General features: G+C 45.0%; 1 protein-coding gene across 1 annotated transcript in view; it reads left to right on the top strand.

The window, feature by feature from the left end:
- Positions 1-25,177, top strand: part of LOC116957672 (NACHT, LRR and PYD domains-containing protein 3-like) — a 48,826-nt gene that overhangs the window by 2,808 nt on the left and 20,841 nt on the right. Inside the window, exons 2-5 of the mRNA XM_076057248.1 lie at positions 8,356-8,486; positions 19,674-19,767; positions 20,713-20,841; positions 22,033-22,131. Of these exons, the coding sequence (XP_075913363.1) occupies positions 8,445-8,486; positions 19,674-19,767; positions 20,713-20,841; positions 22,033-22,131 (364 nt within the window). The 5' untranslated portion in view covers positions 8,356-8,444. The remainder of the gene's footprint in view (positions 1-8,355; positions 8,487-19,673; positions 19,768-20,712; positions 20,842-22,032; positions 22,132-25,177) is intronic.

The raw sequence follows: 25,177 nt of genomic DNA, 5'->3' as shown, positions 1-25,177 counted from the left end.
GAAGTTTATCCATAGGTAGACTTTTTTCTTGAGCAAACTCCATGAAAGACTTGAATAAATCCTCACCTCTTGTGGACCCTTTTAATGGCAGAACAGCAAGACTTTCTTCGCGCAGTGTGTCACCAACAGCATATCTTGCAATCACGCTGAACTGCGACAAATGGCTCACGTCTGTTGACTCATCCAAAGCCAGAGAAAAGAACGGCGCTGCATTTATGTCCTTCACTTGCGTTTCCTCCACTTTGTTTGCCATCACGATGGTACGATCATGAACAGTTCTTGCCGACAGAGGCATGTCTTGTATCCGTTTGATTATCTTGTCTTTGTTCGGAAGATCATCAAAAAGTTCATTGGCTACATCCAGCATGAACGTTTTAGCATACTCGCCATCTGTAAATGGTTTTCCGTTCCTCACTATTGCTAAAGAACCAGCAAAGCTAGCCGAATTATAGTCACCTTGCCGGGTCCATACGCGGAGTTGCTGCTGGCTAGCTTGCACCCTGCTCAGAAGCTCTTGGCACGCTTTCTTTCTGCTGTCTCCCGCAGGGTATTTTGATGCAAAGGTAGCGTGGCGCGTGTCGAAGTGCCGCTTTACATTCGACCGTTTCAACGATGTAATTTTGTCATTGCAAATTAGACACACCGCAGAACCCGCTCTCTCCACAAAGGCGAATTCTTCGGTCCATTCGTCCTGAAATGTACGATACTCGTCGTCTTTTTTTCTTTTCGCCATCTTCTTCGTCGAAGGGTTAGCTTTGAGCTAATGACCGAGCAGACGCAGTCTCAGACTGATTCAAAAGGGGGCGTTTACCTGTTTTACCCAGCAACGGCAAACGTAGGCCAGTATCATCCAATTAAAATAATGGACAATTGCTCCTGCAGCCCTGAACAGGACATGCACAGTGAAAAATCGATGGATGGATTAAAACAAGTGAGAATATTTTGTTTTATCTGCGAGCCATATGCAATCATCAAAAGAGCCACATCTGGCTCGCGAGCCATAGGTTCCCGACCCCTGCTCCACACCAATACTATACACTACACACCACTACTATACACTACACACCACAACTATACACTACACTATACAATACTATACACTACACACCACAACTATATATTACACTATACATTACACATTTGGCTAGCCATCTAACAGACGGTCATCGTATCGCGCGATCCTATATACATTACAATACTAAACACGACACACCGCTATACACTGCACACCACTAATATACACTACACTATACACTACCATACTATACTCACACCACTATACACTACACACCACTAATATACACTACACTATACACTGCACACCACTAATATACACTACACTATACACTACCATACTATACTCACACCACTATACACTACACACCACTAATATACACTGCACTATACACTGCACACCACTAATATACACTGCACTATACACTACACACCACTAATATACACTACACTATACACTACCATACTACACACACCACTATGTACTGCACACCACTAATATACACTACACTATACACTACAATACTATACTCACACCACTATACACTACACACCACTAATATACACTACACTATACACCACAATACTATACACTACACTATACACTACACACCACTAATACACACTATACTATACACCACAATACTATACACTACACACCACTAATATACACTACACTATACACTACAATACTATACACTACACTACACACCACTACTATACACTACACTATAATACTATACACACCACTATACACTACACACCACTAATATACACTACACACCACTAATATACACTACACTATACACTACACACCACTACTATACACTACACTATACACCACAATACTATACACACCACTATACACTACACACCACTACTATACACTACACTATACACTACAATACTATACACACACCACTATACACTACACACCACTACTATAAACCACACTATATACTACAATACTATACACACACCACTATACACTACACACCACTACTATACACTACACAATACACTACAATACTTTACACACACACCACTATACACTAAACACCACTATACACTACACATCACTAATTTACACTACACTATACACTACACACCACTAATATACGCCCATCCAACAACGACAGTCAACCGCATCACGCGCGCTCAGAATGCGCTGCTTCTGCGGCCGTCTGGAACGCTCTTCCGATGTTGGGATGCCACTGGGAGCTTCGGTGCCACCTTCATCGTCGTCGTCATCATCATCGAGATTGACAAAACTCATTCCTTTACAACTGCTTGTCGTCGTCGTCGTCATCGTTGCGCTAAGTCCGTTGTCCTTCCCACGGGGCCTCCGATCGGCTCGGCCGAACCCACGCGCGGTGCGGAAGAAGTTGCAACGAGCGGGGGAAAGTTCTCCGGTCGGAAGCCTTTCCGCCGTGCCCTTGCGACGCACCGCGCGCACCTCGCACCAATAACGACGGAGGTTCATATTTCGATTGAAAGCTTTCGTGACTGCAAGGATTCATCTTCTTTGGTTCTTTCGGTAAAGTCACCACGTAGAATGAGAATAAAATAGAATAAATTGATAAAATAACACAATAAAATTCTCACGACGTTTCGGCCACAACACAAGCGGCCTTCATCAGGTGAAGGGACGAGACTGTCTGGAGGACAGCGCTGGAGCGAACACAGCCAAGCTCGGACCGCTCTGTTTCTTCTCACACAGCTTAAAGGTCGCGGTCTGAACTTAGCTGTGTTCGCTCCAGCGCTGTCCTCCAGACAGTCTCGTCCCTTCACCTGATGAAGGCCGCTTGTGTTGTGGCCGAAACGTCGTGAGAATTTTATTGTGTTATTTTATTTTATCAAGTTATTATTTTATTCTCATTCTACGTGGCTTTACCGAAAAAAAACAAGAAGAGGTTCATATTCTTCGCTTGTGTTAGCGATCGAAACGTCGTGAGTTTTTGGTTTTGTATTACATTTTTATTATAATTTTAATTTTTAAATTCGTGGTCTTTCATTACATTTATTTGATTGTTTTCTATCTCCGTGACTTCACCGAAAGAACCCAAACAATATGAAATCCCCCGCGGACGCGAAAGTTTGAAGGCGAAATTTAGGGAGGGAGGTTCACGTCGATTGAACATTAATAGATCACGTGACGTTTCTATCGCAACACAAGCAACCGTCATCAGGTGACACAGACACCGCAGGAGAACTGCTGACGGAGCAGTTCTCCCGACTACCGAAAGAAAGCACAGAGCGTGGATCCTTGCGGACGCGAAAGTTTGAAGGCGAAATTTAGGGAGAGGGGGGGGTCCACGTTCTTTGGTTATTTCGGTAAAGTCACGTAGAGAGAAAATAAAATAAATAATAGAATACGACGTTTCGATTGCAACACAAGCAACCGTCATTCAGGTGTGAATGACTGAGAAAACAAACCTAGTTTAACTTGGAAATGTAACGCAATGCAACGCAGAGAGTCGGCTAACACAACAGTCAATACTTTACCTGGTTGATTATGTTCATCCAAAGATTGCTAAATTTGAGAGAGAGAGAGAGACAAAACACAGACACGGAGACACACAAGCAGAGAGAGAGACCCACACAGAGACACACAGACAGACACACAAGCAGAGAGAGAGACACACAAACAGAGACGCACAGGGAAAGACACACACACAGACACACAGACAGACACACAACATAGACACACATAGAGAGACACACAACATAGACACACAGACAGACACACAAGCAGAGAGAGACTCACACAGAGACACACAGATAGACACACAAGCAGAGAGAGAGAGACACAGACACACAAGCAGAGAGAGAGACACACACAGAGACGCACAGAGAGAGACACACACACAGAGACACACAGACAGACACACAACATACACACACATAGAGAGACACACAACATAGACATACAGACAGACACACAAGCAGAGAGAGGCTCACACAGAGACACACACAGAGACGCACAGAGAGAGATACACACAGAGACACACAACATACACACACAGAGAGACACACACAACATAGACACACAGACAGACACACAAGCAGAGAGAGAGACTCACACAGAGACACACAGACAGACACACAAGCAGAGAGAGAGACACACACAGACGCACAGAGAGAGACACACACATAGACACACAGACAGACACACAACATAGACACACATAGAGAGACACACAACATAGACACACAGACACACAAGCAGAGAGAGACACACAGAGACGCACAGAGAGAGACACACAGAGACACAGACAGACACAACATAGACACACAGAGAGAGACACAACATAGACACACAGACAGACACACAAGCAGAGAGACTCACACAGAGACACACAGACACAGAAGCAGAGAGAGACACACACACAGAGACGCACAGAGAGAGAGAGACACACAGAGACACACAGAGAGAGACACACACAGAGACACACAGGCAGACACACAACATACACACACAGAGAGAGACACACAACATAGACACACAGACACACAAGCAGAGAGAGACTCACACAGAGACACACAGAGACACACACAGAGACGCACAGAGAGAGACACACAGAGACACACAGACAGACACACAACATACACACACAGAGAGAGACACACACCATAGACACACAGACAGACACGCAAGCAGAGAGAGAGACTCACACAGAGACACACAGAGAGAGACACACAGAGACACACACAGAGAGACACACACAGAGACACACAACATACACACACAGACACACAACATAGACACACAAGCAGAGAGAGAGACTCACACAGAGACACACAGAGAGAGACACACAGAGAGACACACACAGAGACACACAACATACACACACAGACACACAACATAGACACACAAGCAGAGAGAGAGACTCACACAGAGACACACAGACAGAGACACACACAGAGACGCACAGAGAGAGACACACACAGAGACACACAGAGCGAGAGACACACACAGAGACGCACAGAGAGAGACACACACAGCGACACACAGACACACAACATACACACACACACAGACACACAACATAGACACACAGACAGACACACAAGCAGAGAGAGACTCACACAGAGACACACAGACAGAGACACACACAGAGACGCACAGAGAGAGACACACACAGAGACACACAGAGAGAGAGACACACACAGAGACGCACAGAGAGAGACACACACAGAGACGCACAGAGAGAGACTCACACAGAGACACACAGACAGAGACACACACAGAGACGCACAGAGAGAGACACACACAGAGACACACAGAGAGAGACACACACAGAGACGCACAGAGAGAGACACACAGAGAAACAACGACTCTGTGTTGAGGCATTATATAGAGAGTGGGGCGGGGTGGACTCAAGAGACACAGAGTCGTTGTTACTCTGTCTCTCTCTGTGTTGCATTGCATTGCATTTCTAAGTTGACTTGGTTTATCTTCTTTGGTTCTTTCGGTAAAGTCACGTAGAATGAGAATAAAATAATAGGGGTGCCTCTGCGGACGTGTATGCTTTAACTTTTAACATAGCTATTTCTGTGACCAGTCACAAGCTAATCACTCAGCCATTTCAATGCTAAATTATATGCTAATTCCTTTGTCAAGGCGCTTTGTTTCCTCTCACACAGCTTAAAGGTCGTGATCTGAACGTGGCTCTTTCACTCCAGCGCTGTCCTACCAGACAGTCTCGTCCCTTCACCTGATGAAGGCCGCTTGTGTTGTGGCCGAAACGTCGTGAGAATATTACTGTGTTATTTTATCAATTTATTATTTTATTCTCATTCTACGTGACTTTACCGAAAGAACCAAAGAAGATGAATCATTGCAGTCACGAAAGCTTTAAATCGAAATTTGACTTGGTTTGTTTTCTCATTCATTCATTCATACCTGATGACGGTTTGCTTGTGTTTGCAATCGAAACGTCGTATTCTGTTATTTAATTTATTTTCTTTCTCCGTGACTTTACCGAAAGGAACCACGAAGTGATTCCTGCTGTCACGAAAGCTTCGAATCAAATGAATATCACGTAGATAAAAAGAAATAAAAAATACGACGTTTCGATCGCAACGCAAGAGGTCGCCATCGGGGGGATGACCGAAGAATATTAAATCCCCCGCGGGCGCGAAAGGTTGAAGGCAAAATTTAGGGAGGGAGGTTCACGTCGATTGAACATGAATAGATCACGTGACGTTTCGATCGCAACACAAGCAACCGTCATCAGGTGAGACAAAGAACAAATTTGACCTCAGGTCTTCGCTCATCTACCAGCTTCACATTCCCTATTGCCGTACAAAAACGGGAGGAAGGGCCTTTGCTATTGATGCCCCCAGGGTCTGGAATGCTATTGCCAATAGACTTCTCTCAAAACTGCTCTAGAGGAGTTGTACACCCCTAGCTGCCACTGCTATTCATTGGCGTAAAATAAAATAAAATATTTCACTCCGGATGACGCTGCAAAGTATTATCTGTATTTTGATTTTGCGTGCTGATCTTAAAGGTGCATTGAAAAATTTGATACTCCGACCGATGCTTCTGTTGTTGTGGAGTAACTCATGCAGCCAGCTATGGCTCTAGGATTTGGTGTTACATGTTATTTACGTAGTTTATTGTAAAAATTCGGTCACAGTCCTTGTGATTACTGTTACGTTGCAATTATAGCTTTATTTTTTGGTGATTTGGAAAACGTTTTTTGGTTTGGACATGTCTGTTTTGTTGTAGTACGGAGTTAGACTGATGGCCTTAATCTAAGTTTTTGTGGTTGTTGCTGTTGTTTGACTTGCATCCCACTGGGATTTTTTGCACACAGTGTTGGTGTACGGTGCTTTTTTCAGGAATATTTTTGCTGGTTTTTTTCCCATGGATTTTCTGTTTGCACAGTCACATAGCCACTTCAAGATGTTTTTATTGCTCGTGTTTTTTTGTTGTTGTAGTTGCACCCGATTCAAGAGCCGAATGCCTCACAGGGCTATACCAAAATAAACTGAAACTGAAAACTGACAAACACCGCAGGAGAACTGCTCCGTCAGCAGTTCTCAAAGAGTGTGGATTCCTGCAGTCTCGAAAGCTTCAAATCAAGATTAGGGAGAGAGGTTTGTCCTTGGCTCATGCAAAGTTGCAGCGAGGCTCCGCGAGACGCCCCCAAGAACGTTACCCACTGCTGGGCGAGTTTGCGGCACAAGGTGCACGATAATTGTACACGGTGTAACAATTATTAAATACATAAAAATTGCTCCTGGGTAGTAAGTGTTATTATATACTAATTGCTTATGCCTAAAAAGTACAGAAATCGGCTGTTATTATTGCCCCACAAACTTTGCTTTAGTGACCAGGACAGTGATATTTTGAAATGTAGCTATTTCAACAAAAAAAATAACAGTAAAATAATAATACAAATAAAGTGAATACAAAATAGTAAAAATATCACGACGTTTCGATCGCAACACCATCAATCGTCATCCTGCAGTCACGAAAGTTTAAAGTTAAAATTGAACTCTTTTCAATGGCAATACGTGGTGTGCATTTGTGTCATTCCTTCACGTAAAGTCCTGGTCACAAAAGCAAAGTTTGTGGGAGAATAATAACAATAATAGCCATTTTCTATACTTTTGAGGCATAAGCAATTAGAAAATAACACTTACTAACCAGGAACAAAAATCGCGCTACACGGTGTTATCACGTAAAGCTAAACGGCAAAAAAGAACCTCCTGTTAAACATTTTTTTTTTAATCTACATGACCACGAAGCGATCGACCCGCCACCGCACACGGCTTCCCGAACGGCCCGGCCAGTTTGGAAGAGTAGGCCAAGTGCCACTCGAGAGAGGGGGGCTCTCCAGAGCTTCTCCTTACTCGAGGAGACCCCTTCCGCAGGCAGTGGCGTCGCAAGCGATCAGTTGCAGAGCCTGCAGCCTTGACGCGTTGATCGTGGCAATGCATCCAAGGGGCCGTCCATAAATGACGTCACGCGATGTTAGACGATTTTTGACCCACCCCCCTCGTCACACGGCGTCACAAAAATTAAAACCCCTCCTGAAATATGACGTCACAAAGCTCTGCCCCCCCCCCCCTCCAAACCATATTTCCATTTTGAAGATAAAACATGCTTCAAATCGCTTTAAACTATTGTCATTGTCGTGGTGCGTATTTAATGTGGCGCTGCACTCTGATGTTGTAGGAGTGTTGTTCTAACAATTAGTGTCGTTATAACAATTCTCTATTTATTTAAAGGTGCGAATTTTTATGTGACGTCACATTTCTCAACCCCCATCCCCCCCCCCTCTCGTCACACATCGTCACAAATGTCTGACCCTCCCCCCCACCCAGGTGCGTGACGTCATTTATGGACGGCCCCTAACCTCGCTTTATGTGCGCACGTGGGGCTCTGCCAGGGATTGGAAGAGGCCTTTTTTAGGATGATGTTCCGACTTCCATGCCTCGCCGTTCTCATTGTTGTGGTAAGTGCGAGCTCGCGCGCCCACACGCAAGACAGCGCACTGAGTTCAAATCCTGGCTGGGTGAGCGTTGTGACTCAACCCACCAGCCATCTCTCGCCGTGTTCTGTAGAGTGTGAGTGAGCGGGGTTTCTATGATCCCCCCCCCCTGTTCTGTGGAGTGTGAATGAGTGGAGTTTGTATGATCTCCCCCTGTTCTATAGAGTGAGTGGAGTTTGTATGATCTCCCCTGTTCTATAGAGTGAGTGAGTGGAGTTTGTATGATCTCCCCTGTTCTATAGAGTGAGTGGAGTTTGTATGATCTCCCTTGTTCTATAGAGTGAGTGAGTGGAGTTTGTATGATCTCCCCTGTTCTATAGAGTGAGTGGAGTTTGTATGATCTCCCCTGTTCTATAGAGTGAGTGGAGTTTGTATGATCTCCCCCTGTTCTGTAGAGTGAGTGGAGTTTGTATGATCTCCCCTGTTCTATAGAGTGAGTGAGTGGAGTTTGTATGATCTCCCCTGTTCTATAGAGTGAGTGGAGTTTGTATGATCTCCCCTGTTCTATAGAGTGAGTGAGTGGAGTTTGTATGATCTCTCCTTGTTCTGTGGAGTGTGAATGAGTGGAGTTTGAATGATCTCCCTCTGTTCTGTGGAGTGCGAGTGGAGTTTGTATGATCTCCCCCTGTTCTGTAGAGTGAGTGGAGTTTGTATGATCTCCCCCTGTTCTATAGAGTGAGTGAGTGGAGTTTGTATGATCTCCCCTGTTCTATAGAGTGGAGTTTGAATGATCTCCTCCTGTTCTGTAGAGTGAGTGGAGTTTGTGTGATCTCTCCCTGTTCTGTGGAGTGCGAGTGAGTGGAGTTTGTATGATCTCCCCCTGTTCTGTAGAGTGGAGTTTGTATGATCTCCCCCTGTTCTAAAGAGTGAGTGGAGTTTGTATGATCTCCCCCTGTTCTGTAGAGTGGAGTTTGTATGATCTCCCCCTGTTCTATAGAGAGTGAGTGGAGTTTGTATAATCCCCCCTGTTCTATAGAGTGAGTGGAGTTTGTATGATCTCCCCCTGTTCTGTAGAGTGGAGTTTGTATGATCTACCCCTGTTCTATAGAGAGTGAGTGGAGTTTGTATAATCCCCCCCTGTTATGAGTGTGAGTGAGTGGAGTTTGTATGATCTCCCCCTGTTCTATAGAGTGGGAGTGAGTGGAGTTTGTATGATCTCCTCCTGTTCTGTAGAGTGAGTGAGTGGAGTTTGTATGATCTCCTCCTGTTCTGTAGAGTGTGAATAAGTGGAGTTTGTATGATCTCCCCCTGTTCTATAGAGTGGGAGTGAGTGGAGTTTGTATGATCTTCCCTGTTCTATAGAGTGAGTGAGTGGAGTTTGTCTGATCTCCCCCTGTTCTATAGAGAGTGAGTGGAGTTTGTATAATCCCCCCCTGTTATGTAGAGTGTGAGTGAGTGGAGTTTGTATGATCTCTCCCTGTTCTATAGAGTGGGGTTTGTATGATCTCCCCCTATTCTGTAGAGTGTGAATGAGTGGAGTTTGTATGATCTCCCCCTGTTATGTGGAGTGTGAATAAGTGGAGTTTGTATGATCTCTCCCTGTTCTGTGGAGTGTGAATAAGTGGAGTTTGTATGATCTCCCCCTGTTCTGTGGAGTGTGAGTGGAGTTTGTGTGATCTCCCCCTGTTCTGTAGAGTGAGTGGAGTTTGTATGATCTCCCCCTGTTCTATAGAGTGAGTGGAGTTTGTATAATCCCCCCCTGTTCTATAGAGTGAGTGGAGTTTGTATGATCTCCCCCTGTTCTATAGAGTGAGTGAGTGGAGTTTGTATGATCTCCCCTGTTCTATAGAGTGAGTGAGTGGAGTTTGTATAATCTCCCCCTGTTCTATAGAGTGGGAGTGAGTGGAGTTTGTATGATCTCCCCCTGTTCAAAAGAGTGAGTGAGTGGAGTTTGTATGATCTCCCCCTGTTCTGTAGAGTGAGTGGAGTTTGTATGATCTCCCCCTGTTCTGTGGAGTTTGTATGATCTCTCCCTGTTCTGTAGAGTGAGTGGAGTTTGTATGATCTCCCCCTGTTCTGTAGAGTGAGTGGAGTTTGTATGATCTCCCCCTGTTCTAAAGAGTGAGTGGAGTTTGTATGATCTCCCCCTGTTCTAAAGAGTGGAGTTTGTATGATCTCCTCCTGTTCTGTAGAGTGAGTGAGTGGGGTTTGTATGATCTCCTCCTGTTCTGTAGAGTGTGAATAAGTGGAGTTTGTATGATCTCCCCCTGTTCTGTAGAGTGAGTGGAGTTTGTATGATCTCCCCCTGTTCTAAAGAGTGAGTGGAGTTTGTATGATGTCCTCCTGTTCTGTAGAGTGAGTGAGTGGAGTTTGTATGATCTCCTCCTGTTCTGTAGAGTGAGTGAGTGGAGTTTGTATGATCTCCTCCTGTTCTGTAGAGTGAGTGAGTGGAGTTTGTATGATCTCCCCCTGTTATGTGGAGTGTGAATAAGTGGAGTTTGTATGATCTCTCCCTGTTCTGTGGAGTGTGAATAAGTGGAGTTTGTATGATCTCTCCCTGTTCTGTGGAGTGTGAATGAGTGGAGTTTGAATGATCTCCCCCTGTTCTGTACAGAGTGAATGAGTGGAGTTTGTATGATCTCCCCCTGTTCTATAGAGTGAGTGGAGTTTGTATGATCTCCTCCTATTCTGTAGTGAGAGTGAGTGAGTGGAGTTTGTATGATCTCCCCCTGTTCTAAAGAGTGAGTGGAGTTTGTATGATCTCCTCCTGTTCTGTAGAGTGAGTGAGTGGAGTTTGTATGATCTCCCCCTGTTCTAAAGAGTGAGTGGAGTTTGTATGATCTCCTCCTGTTCTGTAGAGTGAGTGAGTGGAGTTTGTATGATCTCCCCCTGTTCTATAGAGAGTGAGTGGAGTTTGTATAATCCCCCCCTGTTATGTAGAGTGTGAGTGAGTGGAGTTTGTATGATCTCTGCCTGTTCTATAGAGTGAGTGGGGTTTGTATGATCTCCCCCTATTCTGTAGAGTGTGAATGAGTGGAGTTTGTATGATCTCCCCCTGTTATGTGGAGTGTGAATAAGTGGAGTTTGTATGATCTCTCCCTGTTCTGTGGAGTGTGAATAAGTGGAGTTTGTATGATCTCCCCCTGTTCTGTGGAGTGTGAGTGAGTGGAGTTTGTGTGATCTCCCCCTGTTCTGTAGAGTGAGTGGAGTTTGTATGATCTCCCCCTGTTCTATAGAGTGAGTGGAGTTTGTATAATCCCCCCCTGTTCTATAGAGTGAGTGAGTGGAGTTTGTATGATCTCCCCCTGTTCTATAGAGTGAGTGAGTGGAGTTTGTATGATCTCCCCTGTTCTATAGAGTGAGTGAGTGGAGTTTGTATAATCTCCCCCTGTTCTATAGAGTGGGAGTGAGTGGAGTTTGTATGATCTCCCCCTGTTCAAAAGAGTGAGTGAGTGGAGTTTGTATGATCTCCCCCTGTTCTGTAGAGTGAGTGGAGTTTGTATGATCTCCCCCTGTTCTGTGGAGTTTGTATGATCTCTCCCTGTTCTGTAGAGTGAGTGGAGTTTGTATGATCTCCCCCTGTTCTGTAGAGTGAGTGGAGTTTGTATGATCTCCCCCTGTTCTAAAGAGTGAGTGGAGTTTGTATGATCTCCCCCTGTTCTAAAGAGTGGAGTTTGTATGATCTCCTCCTGTTCTGTAGAGTGAGTGAGTGGGGTTTGTATGATCTCCTCCTGTTCTGTAGAGTGTGAATAAGTGGAGTTTGTATGATCTCCCCCTGTTCTGTAGAGTGAGTGGAGTTTGTATGATCTCCCCCTGTTCTATAGAGAGTGAGTGGAGTTTGTATAATCCCCCCCTGTTATGTAGAGTGTGAGTGAGTGGAGTTTGTATGATCTCTCCCTGTTCTATAGAGTGAGTGGGGTTTGTATGATCTCCCCCTATTCTGTAGAGTGTGAATGAGTGGAGTTTGTATGATCTCCCCCTGTTATGTGGAGTGTGAATAAGTGGAGTTTGTATGATCTCTCCCTGTTCTGTGGAGTGTGAATAAGTGGAGTTTGTATGATCTCCCCCTGTTCTGTGGAGTGTGAGTGAGTGGAGTTTGTGTGATCTCCCCCTGTTCTGTAGAGTGAGTGGAGTTTGTATGATCTCCCCCTGTTCTATAGAGTGAGTGGAGTTTGTATAATCCCCCCCTGTTCTATAGAGTGAGTGAGTGGAGTTTGTATGATCTCCCCCTGTTCTATAGAGTGAGTGAGTGGAGTTTGTATGATCTCCCCTGTTCTATAGAGTGAGTGAGTGGAGTTTGTATAATCTCCCCCTGTTCTATAGAGTGGGAGTGAGTGGAGTTTGTATGATCTCCCCCTGTTCAAAAGAATGAGTGAGTGGAGTTTGTATGATCTCCCCCTGTTCTGTAGAGTGAGTGGAGTTTGTATGATCTCCCCCTGTTCTGTGGAGTTTGTATAATCTCTCCCTGTTCTGTAGAGTGAGTGGAGTTTGTATGATCTCCCCCTGTTCTGTAGAGTGAGTGGAGTTTGTATGATCTCCCCCTGTTCTAAAGAGTGAGTGGAGTTTGTATGATCTCCCCCTGTTCTAAAGAGTGGAGTTTGTATGATCTCCTCCTGTTCTGTAGAGTGTGAATAAGTGGAGTTTGTATGATCTCCCCCTGTTCTGTAGAGTGAGTGGAGTTTGTATGATCTCCCCCTGTTCTAAAGAGTGGAGTTTGTATGATGTCATCCTGTTCTGTAGAGTGAGTGAGTGGAGTTTGTATGATCTCCTCCTGTTCTGTAGAGTGAGTGAGTGGAGTTTGTATGATCTCCTCCTGTTCTGTAGAGTGAGTGAGTGGAGTTTGTATGATCTCCTCCTGTTCTGTAGAGTGTGAATAAGTGGGGTTTGAATGATCTCTCCCTGTTCTGTGGAGTGTGAATGAGTGGAGTTTGTATGATCTCTCCCTGTTCTGTAGAGTGTGAATAAGTGGAGTTTGTATGATCTCTCCCTGTTCTGTGGAGTGTGAATGAGTGGAGTTTGTATGATCTCCCCCTGTTCTGTACAGAGTGAATGAGTGGAGTTTGTATGATCTCCCCCTGTTCTATAGAGTGAGTGGAGTTTGTATGATCTCCTCCTATTCTGTAGTGAGAGTGAGTGAGTGGAGTTTGTATGATCTCCCCCTGTTCTAAAGAGTGAGTGGAGTTTGTATGATCTCCTCCTGTTCTGTAGAGTGAGTGAGTGGAGTTTGTATGATCTCCCCCTGTTCTAAAGAGTGAGTGGAGTTTGTATGATCTCCTCCTGTTCTGTAGAGTGAGTGAGTGGAGTTTGTATGATCTCTCCCTGTTCTGTGGAGTGTGAATGAGTGGAGTTTGTATGATCTCCCCCTGTTCTGTGGAGTGTGAATGAGTGGAGTTTGTATGATCTCCCCCTGTTCTGTGGAGTGTGAATGAGTGGAGTTTGTATGATCTCTCCCTGTTCTGTACAGTGTGAATGAGTGGAGTTTGTATGATCTCTCCCTGTTCTGTAGAGTGTGAATGAGTGGAGTTTGTATGATCTCCCCCTGTTCTATAGAGTGTGAGTGAGTGGAGTTTGTATGATCTCCCCCTGTTCTATAGAGTGAGGGTGAGTGAGTGGAGTTTGTATGATCTCCCTCTGTTCTGTAGAGTGTGAATGAGTGGAGTTTGTATGATCTCCCCCTGTTCTGTGGAGTGTGAATGAGTGGAGTTTGTATGATCTCCCCCTGTTCTATAGAGTGAGTGGAGTTTGTATGATCTCCTCCTATTCTGTAGTGAGAGTGAGTGAGTGGAGTTTGTATGATCTCCCCCTGTTCTAAAGAGTGAGTGGAGTTTGTATGATCTCCTCCTGTTCTGTAGAGTGAGTGAGTGGAGTTTGTATGATCTCCCCCTGTTCTAAAGAGTGAGTGGAGTTTGTATGATCTCCTCCTGTTCTGTAGAGTGAGTGAGTGGAGTTTGTATGATCTCCTCCTGTTCTGTGGAGTGTGAGTGAGTGGAGTTTGTATGATCTCTCCCTGTTCTGTGGAGTGTGAATGAGTGGAGTTTGTATGATCACCCCCTGTTCTGTGGAGTGTGAATGAGTGGAGTTTGTATGATCTCTCCCTGTTCTGTAGAGTGTGAATGAGTGGAGTTTGTATTATCTCCCCGTTATGTAGAGTGTGAATAAGTGGAGTTTGTATGATCTCCCCCTGTTCTGTGGAGTGTGAATGAGTGGAGTTTGTATGATCTCCCCCTGTTCTGTAGAGTGTGAATGAGTGGAGTTTGTATGATCTCCCCCTGTTCTGTAGAGTGTGAGTGAGAGGAGTTTGTATGATCTCCTCCTGTTCTATAGAGTGAGGGTGAGTGAGTGGAGTTTGTATGATCTCCCCCTGTTCTATAGAGTGAGAGTGAGTGAGTGGAGTTTGTGTGATCTCCCCCTGTTCTGTAGAGTGTGAGTGAGTGGAGTTTGTATGATCTCTCCCTGTTCTGTGGAGTGTGAATAAGTGGAGTTTGTATGATCTCCCCCTGTTCTGTGGAGTGTGAATTAGTGTAGTTTGTATGATCTCCCCCTGTTCTGTAGAGTGTGAGTGAGTGGAGTTTGTATGATCTCCCCCTGTTATGTGGAGTGTGAATAAGTGGAGTTTGTATGATCTCTCCCTGTTCTGTGGAGTGTGAATAAGTGGAGTTTGTATGATCTCCCCCTGTTCTGTGGAGTGTGAGTGAGTGGAGTTTGTGTGATCTCCCCCTGTTCTGTAGAGTGAGTGGAGTTTGTATGATCTCCCCCTGTTCTATAGAGTGAGTGGAGTTTGTATAATCCCCCCCTGTTCTATAGAGTGAGTGAGTGGAGTTTGTATGATCTCCCCCTGTTCTATAGAGTGAGTGAGTGGAGTTTGTATGATCTCCCCTGTTCTATAGAGTGAGTGAGTGGAGTTTGTATAATCTCCCCCTGTTCTATAGAGTGGGAGTGAGTGGAGTTTGTATGATCTCCCCCTGTTCAAAAGAGTGAGTGAGTGGAGTTTGTATGATCTCCCCCTGTTCTGTAGAGTGAGTGGAGTTTGTATGATCTCCCCCTGTTCTGTGGAGTTTGTATGATCTCTCCCTGTTCTGTAGAGTGAGTGGAGTTTGTATGATCTCCCCCTGTTCTGTAGAGTGAGTGGAGTTTGTATGATCTCCCCCTGTTCTAAAGAGTGAGTGGAGTTTGTATGATCTCCCCCTGTTCTAAAGAGTGGAGTTTGTATGATCTCCTCCTGTTCTGTAGAGTGAGTGAGTGGGGTTTGTATGATCTCCTCCTGTTCTGTAGAGTGTGAATAAGTGGAGTTTGTATGATCTCCCCCTGTTCTGTAGAGTGAGTGGAGTTTGTATGATCTCCCCCTGTTCTATAGAGAGTGAGTGGAGTTTGTATAATCCCCCCCTGTTATGTAGAGTGTGAGTGAGTGGAGTTTGTATGATCTCTCCCTGTTCTATAGAGTGAGTGGGGTTTGTATGATCTCCCCCTATTCTGTAGAGTGTGAATGAGTGGAGTTTGTATGATCTCCCCCTGTTATGTGGAGTGTGAATAAGTGGAGTTTGTATGATCTCTCCCTGTTCTGTGGAGTGTGAATAAGTGGAGTTTGTATGATCTCCCCCTGTTCTGTGGAGTGTGAGTGAGTGGAGTTTGTGTGATCTCCCCCTGTTCTGTAGAGTGAGTGGAGTTTGTATGATCTCCCCCTGTTCTATAGAGTGAGTGGAGTTTGTATAATCCCCCCCTGTTCTATAGAGTGAGTGAGTGGAGTTTGTATGATCTCCCCCTGTTCTATAGAGTGAGTGAGTGGAGTTTGTATGATCTCCCCTGTTCTATAGAGTGAGTGAGTGGAGTTTGTATAATCTCCCCCTGTTCTATAGAGTGGGAGTGAGTGGAGTTTGTATGATCTCCCCCTGTTCAAAAGAGTGAGTGAGTGGAGTTTGTATGATCTCCCCCTGTTCTGTAGAGTGAGTGGAGTTTGTATGATCTCCCCCTGTTCTGTGGAGTTTGTATGATCTCTCCCTGTTCTGTAGAGTGAGTGGAGTTTGTATGATCTCCCCCTGTTCTGTAGAGTGAGTGGAGTTTGTATGATCTCCCCCTGTTCTAAAGAGTGAGTGGAGTTTGTATGATCTCCCCCTGTTCTAAAGAGTGGAGTTTGTATGATCTCCTCCTGTTCTGTAGAGTGTGAATAAGTGGAGTTTGTATGATCTCCCCCTGTTCTGTAGAGTGAGTGGAGTTTGTATGATCTCCCCCTGTTCTAAAGAGTGGAGTTTGTATGATGTCATCCTGTTCTGTAGAGTGAGTGAGTGGAGTTTGTATGATCTCCTCCTGTTCTGTAGAGTGAGTGAGTGGAGTTTGTATGATCTCCTCCTGTTCTGTAGAGTGAGTGAGTGGAGTTTGTATGATCTCCTCCTGTTCTGTAGAGTGTGAATAAGTGGGGTTTGAATGATCTCTCCCTGTTCTGTGGAGTGTGAATGAGTGGAGTTTGTATGATCTCTCCCTGTTCTGTAGAGTGTGAATAAGTGGAGTTTGTATGATCTCTCCCTGTTCTGTGGAGTGTGAATGAGTGGAGTTTGTATGATCTCCCCCTGTTCTGTACAGAGTGAATGAGTGGAGTTTGTATGATCTCCCCCTGTTCTATAGAGTGAGTGGAGTTTGTATGATCTCCTCCTATTCTGTAGTGAGAGTGAGTGAGTGGAGTTTGTATGATCTCCCCCTGTTCTAAAGAGTGAGTGGAGTTTGTATGATCTCCTCCTGTTCTGTAGAGTGAGTGAGTGGAGTTTGTATGATCTCCCCCTGTTCTAAAGAGTGAGTGGAGTTTGTATGATCTCCTCCTGTTCTGTAGAGTGAGTGAGTGGAGTTTGTATGATCTCTCCCTGTTCTGTGGAGTGTGAATGAGTGGAGTTTGTATGATCTCCCCCTGTTCTGTGGAGTGTGAATGAGTGGAGTTTGTATGATCTCCCCCTGTTCTGTGGAGTGTGAATGAGTGGAGTTTGTATGATCTCTCCCTGTTCTGTACAGTGTGAATGAGTGGAGTTTGTATGATCTCTCCCTGTTCTGTAGAGTGTGAATGAGTGGAGTTTGTATGATCTCCCCCTGTTCTATAGAGTGTGAGTGAGTGGAGTTTGTATGATCTCCCCCTGTTCTATAGAGTGAGGGTGAGTGAGTGGAGTTTGTATGATCTCCCTCTGTTCTGTAGAGTGTGAATGAGTGGAGTTTGTATGATCTCCCCCTGTTCTGTGGAGTGTGAATGAGTGGAGTTTGTATGATCTCCCCCTGTTCTATAGAGTGAGTGGAGTTTGTATGATCTCCTCCTATTCTGTAGTGAGAGTGAGTGAGTGGAGTTTGTATGATCTCCCCCTGTTCTAAAGAGTGAGTGGAGTTTGTATGATCTCCTCCTGTTCTGTAGAGTGAGTGAGTGGAGTTTGTATGATCTCCCCCTGTTCTAAAGAGTGAGTGGAGTTTGTATGATCTCCTCCTGTTCTGTAGAGTGAGTGAGTGGAGTTTGTATGATCTCCTCCTGTTCTGTGGAGTGTGAGTGAGTGGAGTTTGTATGATCTCTCCCTGTTCTGTGGAGTGTGAATGAGTGGAGTTTGTATGATCACCCCCTGTTCTGTGGAGTGTGAATGAGTGGAGTTTGTATGATCTCTCCCTGTTCTGTAGAGTGTGAATGAGTGGAGTTTGTATTATCTCCCCGTTATGTAGAGTGTGAATAAGTGGAGTTTGTATGATCTCCCCCTGTTCTGTGGAGTGTGAATGAGTGGAGTTTGTATGATCTCCCCCTGTTCTGTAGAGTGTGAATGAGTGGAGTTTGTATGATCTCCCCCTGTTCTGTAGAGTGTGAGTGAGAGGAGTTTGTATGATCTCCTCCTGTTCTATAGAGTGAGGGTGAGTGAGTGGAGTTTGTATGATCTCCCCCTGTTCTATAGAGTGAGAGTGAGTGAGTGGAGTTTGTGTGATCTCCCCCTGTTCTGTAGAGTGTGAGTGAGTGGAGTTTGTATGATCTCTCCCTGTTCTGTGGAGTGTGAATAAGTGGAGTTTGTATGATCTCCCCCTGTTCTGTGGAGTGTGAATTAGTGTAGTTTGTATGATCTCCCCCTGTTCTGTAGAGTGTGAGTGAGTGGAGTTTGTATGATCTCCCCCTGTTCTAAAGAGTGAGTGGAGTTTGTATGATCTCCTCCTGTTCTGTAGAGTGAATGAGTGGAGTTTGTATGATCTCCCTCTGTTCTGTGGAGTGTGAATGAGTGGAGTTTGTATGTTCCCTCCCTGTTCTGTAGAGTGTCGAGAAATTCCGCAGTGGGACTCTGGTGCTCCTGAGTTTTAAGCAGTGGGAGATTGGGCTCGCCGCTGCCCCCACTGAGTGGGGATCCGCGTGCGAGGTGTTTATTTGTACTTTTACACGGGGAGGGGAAGGTGAGGGAGGAAGAACTGAACCCTTCTCCCGTTCCGAGACGTCTGCCAAGTTGCAGGGTGTGCGGTGTTCCCGTTTGCCGCCGAATCTCGGAACTCGCGAGCGGCTCGGCGTTCGCTTTATTGAGAGATGCGTCGTAGTAGCAGCAACGCCGTTGCTTTTGAAGCCGTTGTTACCGCAAGAAAACTGCAGCGCCACGACCGCCGCAACTCTACGATAGCCGGCGCCAAACTGTGCCGCACGCCCTCCCGCCCGTGGTTAAGCCTCGGTACCGATAAAGTTATTTTATTTCGGCTTTTTAGATGACGTACCTGCACGTCATCGGAACGGGAAAGGGTTAAGGGAGTGGAGGGGGGCGGGAAGGAGAGAAGGGGGGCAGGAGGGATGGAAAAAGGAAAACGGATCACTTAGGAAGGAATAACTGTACACGCATTTGAACTTATAATAACAGGGTTTTTTTCCCCTTTTTCTGGCAACAAAACTGAAACCGTTTTACAAGGAATCATGTCGGCATTAACCACAATACTTGTGGTCAAAATGCAAACAAAAATAGAAAGCCGTCTCTGGTGTGGACCAATCAGTTTCAAGGACAATGCATATATTATCAGAGTGTTTTTTCTTTGCATTTTGACCACAAGTATTGTGGTTAATGCAGGCATGATTCCTCGTAAAAAGGTTTCAGTTTTGTTGCCAGAAATAAGGGGGAAACACCCTATTATTATATTTTGGTACTGGCAATGGAGGTCTAATGATGCATTTGAACTCATCAACTCGGCATGGAACCCCTTGAGCGGTGATTTGACTCCCGTGGTGCATCCCCGGTGCAGGTCGCCGTCTCGTCGAGGGCGGCCCACGGCGGCGTGTGCCCTCTAGGCATGTACACAGCCAGCTCCGGATTTTGCTGTCAAATGTGCCCTCCAGGTAAACCGAACGGACCATCAGACACGTGCGTCTCTGGCCACGGGTCGTGACGGGGTACTGCAAGGTCCCAGCGTGTGCGTCCCGTGCTCGCAGAGCTGCACTGGCTTCCAAATGCATTCGTTTGCCGAACGAATGCATTGTCATAAGTTGGCACTCATGCACATCCATAGTGTATGTTGATTAACTGTGAATAAATAACCCAAGCAATAATATAGAGTAAAACCTTGGATTGCGAGTAACTTGGTCTGCGAGTGTTTTGCAAGACAAGCGACATTTTTTTAAATAAATATTAATTTGATAAACGAGCGAGGGTCTTGCAATACGAGCAGTGTACGTGTGGACGCTTTGTACTGCCGAGCGTCACGTGATCATACAACTGATTATACGAGTGCTTTGATATACGAGTGCTTTGGATTACAAACACGTTTCCGGAACGAATCATGCTCGCAATCCAAAGGTTTTACTGCATATCCATTATAATGTATAATAATACATTAACCCCCCCTCCTCACCCCTGTGGCCTTCGCACCTGATTTGGCTCACAAGTAACGACATCACATTTACATCCCAGCTATTGAAGACCGAAACCGGAGACTTTCTCCACAACTGTCTCCTGATGAGGACGATTGTAGGTACCGGCGAAACGTCATCACGGTACTCGAATTGTAAATGTTGTTGTGGGTTTACTCTCCGACACACTCCCGGGGTGCTTAACTAGTAACTAATTGCCACGTTTTGTTTACGTGACAGGCCTGACGAATTGGCTGCGTCGGGTGGTGGCGGGTTTAACGACACAACATTAATATTTACGCGATCTAACCCAAGAAAAAAAAACAACATCAGTGCAAAATATTGGCCGCGAAAGCCCCCTGCTACGTGTTGGAAGGGGAAAAAAAAAATAGCGCTCGACTTTTGACGCCGCCACTTTTTGCCTTCGATTCGCAGGCGAATTCAAGGTCGGGGACTGCCGAGCCGAGGGGCAGTTCCCGATGTGCACCCTCTGTCACGTCGGCCACTTCATGGGCGTCCCCAATCGCGCCTCGCAATGCCGCAGGTGTAGCGAGTGCGGCGTCCGTGAGTCCCAACATGCCCACCACCTCTGCCAATGCTTCTAGCCTTGCTCGAACCGAGGGGTCGTTGTCCGGGAGATGGACTTTCGCCACGTCGCGGAGCCTCCTGTCTTCTGATGTCGCAAACGATTTGTTACACGCTTTAATTTAACTCACTCTTTCTGTTGTTGTTGTTGTTGTCTGTTGTTGTTGTTGTTGTCATATTCTTGGTTCTTTCGGTAAAGTAACGTAGAAGGGAAATAATTGCAACACAAGCAATCATCATCAGGTGTGATGATGATTGCTTGAGTTGATGATTGCTTGTGTTGCAATTGAAACGTCGTGAGAATGATATTGTTTAGATTTTTATTATTTGATTATTTCCCTTCTACGTGACTTTACCAAGAGAACCAAGAATATGAAGCCCTGCAGTAACGAAAGCTTTAAATCGAAAAAAAGTTGTTGTTGTTGTTATCGTTGTTGTATCCTCAAATCTTGTAACTCAATTTTAACCCACTTGTCAATGTGGTATCGACTGCAATCTTGGTATACTTATGTCATACTGATGACAATACTATATTCTATCATAAAAAATACATATTTTTAAACACTTTTTTTTATATGTTATGTTTCGGCTTGGGTCTAATTGTCCACGGTCAACTGACGTTGGCTGTAATTGCCCACGGTCCCCTTACGTTGTGCCAAGCTTCGGGGCAACTTCCCATGGTCCCCTTACGTTGTGGCAAGCTTCGGGGCAACTTCCTGGAGTCGGGGAGTTCTTCGATCACTAGTACATTTAATAAAAACGTGTTTTTTTTTAAGTTTTAAAAAAAATATCACTTCTTTCAAAGACACTTGCTCCATCCGTTTTGGCTTGCCACCTCACCCTGGGAGATCCCACCAAACCGGAAGTCGTTACACACCACGGCGGCATCCCGAACAGGTTATGCCTGTCGAAAAAAAAACCACACACTAAAAAACCTACAAACATTCTCCGTATAGCCTCCAACAGGCTGTTGGGGCAAGCGCTGTCAGCGAGTAGCAGCAATGAAGGCCGCCATAGCACAAGAAGGGGTGGCATGGCCATGTATCCTTGTATGTTGAACTTCTATCGCTCCGCATGTAGCCAAGACCCGGCACACACACACACACAAGGCAAACACATGCACATCGCTGGCACCGCTTTGCGAACCGTCAAGTGGCTCTGTCCTTACAGACGAGGTTTCCGAGCCTTGCAATGCGACGCGGGACACTGTGTGCCATTGTAAGGAGGGCAGCCAGCGACCTGCACCTTCTCAGCACTGCGAACCTTCAGGTGAGTGCCCATAGCCACTGTGATGGTGCTGTGTGATGGTATACTTTGTGTGATGATGATGGTGATGCGGTGTGTGACGGTGCTGTTGTAGTTGGTCCGCCCTGTCTCTCTCCTACCGTAGTCGATCCTAACGAGGGGGACAGGTCGCCTAAGTAGGAAACAATAGAAAATAATACACTTCGGAGACAATGAGAAGGTACTACGCGTTGTGTTCTGTCCTCTGAGCACCAGGGGTTCGTGAAACGGCAAAACTTATCTTCGAAGGGTTCTTCCGAAAGGCATTGACGCGTCTGCAAGTGACCAGAAACACCCTCCACGTCTCTGCACGGAGTCCACCCACATTTCAATTATGATAACAGCCGCTTATATCGAATAACATTTAACATTCAAACATCTTCCCAAAACATCTGTAATACCTACTGAACGTCCTAGTTCCTCATAATACTTAAACGAAACAATACGTAATTAAATTTTGATTTAAAGCTTTCGTGACTGCAAGGATTAATCTTCTTTGGTTCTTTCGGTAAAGTCACGTAGAATGAGAATAAAATAATAAATTGATAAAATAAAATAATAATATGCTGTGTTATTTTATTTTATAAATTTATTATTTTATTCTCATTCTACGTGACTTTACCGAAAGAACCAAAGAAGATGAATACGTAATTATATAATTAATACATATTTCTTTTCACATCAAATGAAATTCACAATACGTAAATTACAGAAATCATACATTACCAACAATAAACATATAAAATAATAATTTCTTACATAATGTAACCTCCAAAAGCACCTATTCTGCTCATCCCATTCGCTCAACGTAAACATCAAGTCAGCCATTTTCTTGCCTTCTCAATGAACAGCGCAACGTGAAGCAAGAACACAAAACATTATCAACTATTACAAAAACAACGTCTATTTTCATCACCGTAACACTTTCATCATCTTCTAACTCCGTCATATCTATTGATCCGAGTTGGATTGATCAAAATCAACAAGTTATTAACGCTCGTAATTCATAATTCAATATAACTCTGCACGAGCCGGACGCCATCTTAATGCTATTAGATTTCCCGCGCAAAATTGCAAACAAGCAAAATACAAATAAAAAAAATTAAGCGAACATCTTATACTTGCAATGGCGACCAAACACCCTTCACGTCACAACACAACACCGCAGCTCAATCCCTCTGTTGACGGGATTGAGCGCCAGTGTTCATATTCTCGACCCAATTATTATCACGAGTTATTTTACGTACGGAAATCAACTTGAACGTCAAAGTCTTCATTGTGCACATCTTCATTACCACCGATCAACAGTCAGTTCACACTGCCAAGCTCTAGTCAGTCGATTTACATACAAGTGATATCAAATTCTTTGGGTCTTTCGGTAAAGTCACGTAGATAGGTTCAAACCATGAGGTGACGTCACTCCACAAAAAACCTATCTACGTGACTTTACCGAAAGACCCAAAGAATATCAATTCCCGCAGTCACGAAAGCTTCAAGTCAATATCAATTTAAAAGTTACGGAGTATTTGGAGCTAATGTAAGATGCAGCTCGCCAACACCAAGTCCGCCCAAATATAAAATGGGGGCAATTCCGGCAGTGCACGTGGGGCTCAGGATCCTATCGTTGGTCACCATTGACTTTCTGACTATACACCTACTATAATTCACTATGTAACACGATTTTTGCTCCTGGCTATTAAGTGTTATTTTCTAATTGCTTATGCCTCAAAAGCATAGAAAATGGCTATTATTATTCCCTCACAAACTTTGCTTCTGTGACCAGGACTTTACGTGAAGGAATGACACAAATGCACACCACGTTTTGCCATTGAAAATAGGTAAATTTCAAAATATCACTGTCCTGGTCACAGAAGCAAAGTTTGTAGGGAATAATAGCCACTTTCTGTACTTTTGAGGCATAAGCAATTAGGAAATAACACTTACCACCCATTAGCAAAACTAATATATTGTTTATTTGTTACACATTGGCACCCAGGAATTTCTGTCCGTCCCGTGCGTGACGTCATTCCACATGAGGCCCACCCCCCGCATGACGTCAATCCACATGAGGCTCACCTCCCCTCATTAATATTCATGAGTGGGTGGATTTTTACACTAACGCAGAGGAAGGTCGAGCTGAATTAAATAATTTATTCCACAAAGTCGCTTCAAATATAAGGGTTTCTTTTACCCAGCACAGTGCTACATCCGTGTGTAACGTCACTGCAAAAGAGCCCCCCCCCCCTTCATTAATATTCATGTCCGCGTGAAAATTTACACTAAAGCGAAGGTTGTGCACTCCACATACCGCACCCCTCCCCTCATTAATAATCATGAGCGGGTGACGTCACTCCACATGCCGCACCCCTCCACAATAACCATGAGGGGGTGACGTCACTCCACATGCCGCACCCCTCCCCAATAATCATTAGCGGGTGACGTCACTCCACATGGGGCAATCCCCTCCCCCTCATTATTAATCACGTGCTGAACAATTTTTCTATTGAAAATTTCAGATTTACTGCAATATACACCCGTCCTTGGACGGGCAAAAAAGAGGCTAGTACAATAATAACAACCGCACCTGGCTCTCCATAGCAATTAACAGAGTGCACAATTATACGTGCGATTAATCAAAGGGGAGCTCACACCGGCTCCACTGTGTTGCGATGACGCTGCGGTGATGGTGCTGCTGTGTGCGATGACGCTGTGCGTGTGTGATGATGACGCTGCTTGTGTGGTGATGACCCTGTGTGTGCGATGACGCTATGTGTGCGATGACGCTGTGCGTGTGATGATGTGTGTGTGTGATGACGCAGCGATGATGGTGCTCTGTGTGATGACGCTGCAGTGTGATAGCGGGGTGTGTGATGATGCTGTGCGTGTGATGATGATGTGTGTGTGATGACGCAGCGATGATGGTGCTGCGTGTGATGACGCTGCAGTGTGATAGCGGGGTGTGTGATGACGCTGTGCGTGTGATGATGTGGTGTGTGATGATGATGTGTGTGTGATGACGCAGCGATGATGG

This window comes from Petromyzon marinus, chromosome 80, assembly GCF_048934315.1.
Source record: "Petromyzon marinus isolate PM22_M1 ecotype Great Lakes invasive population chromosome 80, UKy_Petmar_22M1.pri1.0, whole genome shotgun sequence".
Classification (NCBI taxonomy): Eukaryota; Metazoa; Chordata; class Hyperoartia; order Petromyzontiformes; family Petromyzontidae; genus Petromyzon; species Petromyzon marinus.
Note: the sequence above shows the minus strand (reverse complement) of the source record. Positions and strands in the feature narration are given on the sequence as shown.